The sequence below is a fragment of the Prionailurus bengalensis genome, chromosome E3, assembly GCF_016509475.1.
Source record: "Prionailurus bengalensis isolate Pbe53 chromosome E3, Fcat_Pben_1.1_paternal_pri, whole genome shotgun sequence".
Classification (NCBI taxonomy): domain Eukaryota; kingdom Metazoa; phylum Chordata; class Mammalia; order Carnivora; family Felidae; genus Prionailurus; species Prionailurus bengalensis.
In genome coordinates, this window is record NC_057357.1 from 38,928,885 (window position 1) to 38,934,602 (window position 5,718).

At 45.5% G+C, this 5,718-nt stretch overlaps 1 protein-coding gene across 1 annotated transcript; it reads right to left on the reverse strand.

The window, feature by feature from the left end:
- Positions 1-2,723: 2,723 nt before the first annotated feature.
- On the reverse strand, positions 2,724-4,869 carry LOC122471752 (olfactory receptor 2C1). Its single transcript, XM_043560741.1, has one exon. The coding sequence runs from the start codon at positions 3,848-3,850 to the stop codon at positions 2,912-2,914; it is 939 nt and encodes a 312-aa protein (XP_043416676.1). The 5' UTR covers positions 3,851-4,869; the 3' UTR covers positions 2,724-2,911.
- Between the last annotated feature and the right edge of the window lie 849 nt (positions 4,870-5,718).

A 5,718-nucleotide genomic window follows, 5' to 3' on the forward strand; every position in this document is an offset into this window, starting at 1 on the left:
AAGGAAATCTCTTCTGTTCCTTTTTTCACAAGCAACACTCTCTCTATATATAGAGGAAATAACTGTTACTTGTGTGTTTATCTTCCTGTACCTGCATACACAACTTTGCCCATTTACTTTATCTTGAAGTTTTCCTATTTCAATATATCCACCACATTTTCATTTTTAGGCTGCTGTGTTTAGTCATGTACCATAATATAATCAATCTTCAATCATTTCCATTTTGGTGGACATTGAAATACTTTCTTGATTTAAAAAAATGTTTATTTATTTTTGAGAGAGAGAGAGAGTGTGTGAGTGGGGTGGGGGGCAGAGAGAGAAGGAGGCAGAGGATCTGAAGCCGGCTCTGTGCTGAGCGCAGACAGCCAGATGCAGGGCTCGAACTCACAACCATGGAATCATGACCTGAGCTGCAGTGGGAGGCTTAACTGACTGAGCCACCCAGGGGCCCAACTTTCCTAATTTTTTTTATATGTGTGTGTTATCCTCGATTGGGATATTCTGGATATATTCTGAAGAGGGAGCAGATAGATTGGGATGTGGAGTTTGAGGGAAGTAACGGTGGAGTCTTCTCTATGGTCTCTGCCTTTACTCTGGCCTCTCCATCCCTCCATCATTTATGAAGACACTGGTAGCTCACTGAAGGGGTTTTCTGGATCGGAATATAAATGAAAAGAGGTGCGTTGTGAAATAGACTGATAAACTTCCCTAGTAAACAATTACACTTTGATTAAATATGACACTGAGCAGTTTTCACTAAACATTCTCCCACATATATTATCTGTTCGGTCCTTACAACGTTGCTCCTGGCTATTGTATTCATTTTATAGATGATGAAAGGGAGTGCTGGAGACATCATATCCACTAGCTACCATATCTCATCAATTGCAGAGTACACCAAAATGCCTCTTAGCTCCAATTATTATGAATTTTCTAGGTTATCTGCTGCCTCCTATTCCAAGGGCAGAGTACCTAGACAGCTACATTGTTAGGAGTGAGAGAGCGCATGCACAGAGTGATTGTGGAAAGAAACCCAGCAAGGCAGTTCGCTTTTCCTCCTCCAATCCCCTGTGTTCTATTAGCCCCTAACATCCAGTTAGAGTCGAAATATTCTGTATTTTTGATAGGGATACCTGAATTGCTCCAAAGTGTTTAAGGAATCCCTATTTTCCTCTTGTTTTCTCCCAAGTTATTTAGTAATTAAGAGTATGACTGCCCAGTCCACTTGGGGGTTAAAGTTCTCATAAGTGAATCCACTGGCATTGTAGTTTATAAATTCCCTTAGGAGCTTAGTTATTGTGATCGTGTCTTCTGAGAACTTCATCTACTCTAAGTGTGCTGATAAATAAAAACTGTGAACTTGCCAGTCTCAAGACTCTGATAAATGACCAGGATAATGCCAGTAGAGACACACTTCAAATATTACTGAGTGGAAAACTGAGAATATAGGTCACGGCTCCCGTCTATAGCTGGAAAAACCAATTCACGATGGGATAATATAACTAGATGTCTTTGAGGGGAGGCATTTTAGATATGTGGAAAGGGGGATATTTGTCATTATTTATTTGGCATTGTCCAAGGGACAGGATAACTCCGAAGTGGTACGGCTGCAAAACTAGATCTGGAGGCAGAGGACATGCTTTATAGATAGATGATTTTTTTTTTTTGGTGCTCAAACTTGCTTAAGGAATCTCAGAGCCTCTCATAATCCAGCAACCATACTAACATATCCAAATGCTGGTAGCAAGTCTCAGGGTTGGGTCTTAGGAGGAGGCAATTTAAACAAATAGGTTTATTTGAGAGAAAAATAGTCTTTCTTTATTCACATTAAATATTAGATGAAGCAGAAGGTGGGAGGTAGACATAAAGGACAGGGTAAGTAAGACGACAAAGGAACATATAGGTAGGAAGTATGGGTAGACAGACGGGCATACTGGGAAGAGAGAAGGAGAGATGAGAAAAGTGATGAATGGATATGGTACAAAGACGAATTGTTTGAATTTTCACTTGGGGTTAATCATATCTGGCTTGATTTCATCAAAGCATAGCATCATTGTATATAGATATTGCAAGTGGCAGTGCTTTTTAAAGAAAAGTACAGTGGGGCGCCTGGGTGACTCAGGCTCAGGTAGTTAAGCATCTGATTTTGGTTCAGGTCACGTTCTCACGGTTTGTGACTTCGAGCCCCGCGTCGGGTTCTGTGCTGACAGCTCGGAGCCTGGAGCCTGCTTCGGATTCTGTGTCTCCCTCTCTCTCTGCCCCTCCCCTGCTCGCTCTCTCTCTCTCTTTCTCTCTCTCAAAATTAGATAAACAGTAAAACTTTTTAAATAAAGAAAAGCACAGAAATCTCTAGAAATATAAAAATATGTAATATTTTATTACATGTAACAAATAGTATGTGGACCATAGAGACAGTGAGCCAGGTCTGTACTAAATCAACAACCCTGAGCTGTTGATGGAACACATCTACTCCGTTACCTGTAGTCCACGGGATTTTTTTTTTAATTTTTTTTTCAACGTTTATTTATTTTTGGGACAGAGAGAGACAGAGCATGAACGGGGGAGGGGCAGAGAGAGAGGGAGACACAGAATCGGAAACAGGCTCCAGGCTCTGAGCCATCAGCCCAGAGCCTGACGCAGGGCTCGAACTCCCAAACCGCGAGATCGTGACCTGGCTGAAGTCGGACGCTTAACCGACTGCGCCACCCAGGCGCCCCAGTCCACGGGATTTTTAGTGACCAAGTGTAGAGTATTAGAAACAACACTAGCCATGCCTTAACAGCTTAGGGCTACTGGGAACACGTCTTGGCCGTAGTAGGGTTAGTCCTCCTCATGTTCATCTGGCCAGAGCGAGAATGAGAAAAAGTGTGTAGAGAAGAAGAGGGGATACATGATGGAGCTTTCCCTCCTCTCAGCCGAGTTCTCTTCCCTTTCCCAGCAGCCTCCTCAGTGCCGCCTTTACCTCCTTGTTTCTCAGAGTGTAGATGAGAGGGTTCACCATTGGCGTGACCACAGAGTAGAAGAGGGAAATGAATTTGCCCCGGCCCTGGTGGCTGGTCTTAGCCGGAAGGAGGTACCCGTAGATAGCTGACCCATAGAAGAGGAGCACCACCACCAGATGGGAAAGGCAAGTATTAAAGGCCTTTCTCTGTCCCTCAGCTGAGCGGATCTTCAGCACTGCCCGAGCTATGGAGCAGTAGGAGATCAGGATGATGCTCAGCGGGACGGCAGTGAAGAAGGTGCAGACACCATTGAGCACGGCCTCGTTGAGACTTGTGTCTCCACAGGCCAGTTTGATCATGGCAGGCACCTCACACAGGAAGTTGTCCACCCTCCGGTGCCCACACAATGGGAGCTGCAGAGTGAACGTTGACTGGATCATGGAGTTGCTCAAGCCGCCCAGCCATGCGATGGCAGCCAGCAGCCAGCAGAGCCGAGGACTCACGATGACGGTGTAGCGCAGGGGCTGGCAAACTGCCACATGGCGGTCGAATGCCATCACCACGAGCAGGATGCACTCAGTGGCCCCTAGCCAGAGGAAAACATAGAGCTGGATCGCACAGCCAGCGTAGCTTATAGTCTTATCTGGTCCCCATAAGTTGGTCAGCATTTGGGGGACCGAGCTGGTAGTAAAAGCGAGGTCCAGGGAGGAGAGGTTGCTGAGGAAGAAGTACATGGGGGTGTGGAGCCGGGCATCCAGGCAGGAGAGCAGGATGATGGTCGAATTCCCAACTAGGGTCAGCGAGTAAGAGAAGAGAATGACTGTGAAAAAGACGATCTCCAGCTGGGGATGGTCAGATATACCCATCAGGATGAAGCCCTCTGGAAAGCTGTTGTTGGCCTCTGCCATTCTGCTTGTTCAGTCACTTGAAGAGTCTGTCCGGGGAGACGGCCACTTGCTGAGAGAAAAGCAAGTGAAAAAGAAGGATAGGGCTGCTCTGCATGAGAGAGGGTCCAATAGTTTTCTGGGCATCAGATTTAAGTACCAATTTAACTTTCATGACCGCAAAGGTTCGTGCAATCCCCACCCTCTATCGGTATCACATGAATGGAAATGCTATGTCACCCAGATGGCGACCACGAGCTATTGCTGTAATGAAAGACGTGCCTTATGAAGAAGCAGGGGATTAGGGATCTTCAGTTCAGCACAGTGGTTACAAGGATGGAGGGAATTGACCTTAGAATTACATGTAGAAATTCTTTAAATACACATTTCCCTAGCCAAGGTTTTGATATGCTCAGGGGAGGGGGAAGCAGACCCGCTGTCTTTGGAAAAGCCCTCCAGAAGTTTCTGATGAACGTTTCTCCCTCTCCTACATCTCCCCCCCTCCATGGTGAAAACTCCTGATCCAGAAAGATGAAGTGTGAAGAAGAACATGATGAGTCTATAAAATCATGAAAAAAAAAAAAGGCGGAAGAGTGAATACAGGCTTATTCACCAAACACAGAAGATACAAACGTGTAAGTTAAGAGGAGCTAAAAGTAGGACTTCAAATAAACAAAGCTTCACATAAACCTAAGTAAGTTTAGGTGGAACAGACTAAAGAAATAAACAGCACTTATCCAAAATGGGGTTATTTCAGCTAATCGGAACCCATTATTAGTAAAGGAAACTAGAAGATCTCAGAGGATATCCTTGACCCTTTGATGTATAGGACCCCATGCTCATGTCTAAACTATGGAGTAAGTCTTACCATCTCACACACAAAAAATAGCTCTTGTTAATAATGGGCCCATTAGCATCTCCTTTGGGTATGACCTAGGCTTTGTTGAAAATCATAAGCCAAAGCCCTTTTACCTTCTTTAATAAATAAAGCAAACCTGGGGCGCCTGGGTGGCTCAGTCGGTTAAGCGCCGACTTTGGCTCCGGTCATGATCACACGGTTCGTGGGTTCGAACCTCACGTTGGGCTCTGGGCTAACAGCTCAGAGCCAGGAGCCTGCTTCGGATCCTGTGTCTCCCTCTCTCTCTGCCCCTTCCCTGCTTGCTCTCTCTCTCAAAAATAGAATAAACATTTAAAAATTTTTATAAACTAAATAAAACAAACTCGAGAAGAAAGCAGTCTTTGAGGCAGCTGTCCTCATCTGGACACTGAAGACTGGGAGCAAATTCTCTTGCTCTTTCTCTGGACCAAGATGTGTTCCACAGGAACCCTGGTTGCCACACCCAAAGAGCAAGCTTGCTGGGAGACGCTACTCAAGGGAAGTGTGCTGGTGTGTTTGCTACTTCTGGTGCACCAGGTGGTGACCAGTTGGCCACATCTCTTGGCTAAAGACCCCAATAACTGTCCTTTCCATCAATTAGTTGCCAAAATACTGGCAATCCGGATGACAGCTTCCACCTAGAAGTCAGAAGGGACATCGCTTCTAATTGTAGGTTTAAGTCAGCAATAGCATCCCTCTAGTGAGTCAGGGATGGTAAGCATTTCAGAGGACTTTTCAACCCACCTCCATGCCTCTATGTTATACCTCAAGTGGAGGTGACTACTTATCTTTTTCATTTAAGACTTAAGGTAGCTGGGGCGCCTGGGTGGCTCAGTCAGTTGAGGGTTCAACTTTGGCTCAGGTCATGATCTCGCGGTTGGTGAGGTCAAGCCCCGCATCGGGCACACTGCTGTCACCGCAGAGTCTGCTCCAGATCCTCTCTCCCAATCTTCCTGTACCCCTCCCCCACTCACTCTCACTCTCCCAAAAATAAATAAACATTTAAAAAAAGAAG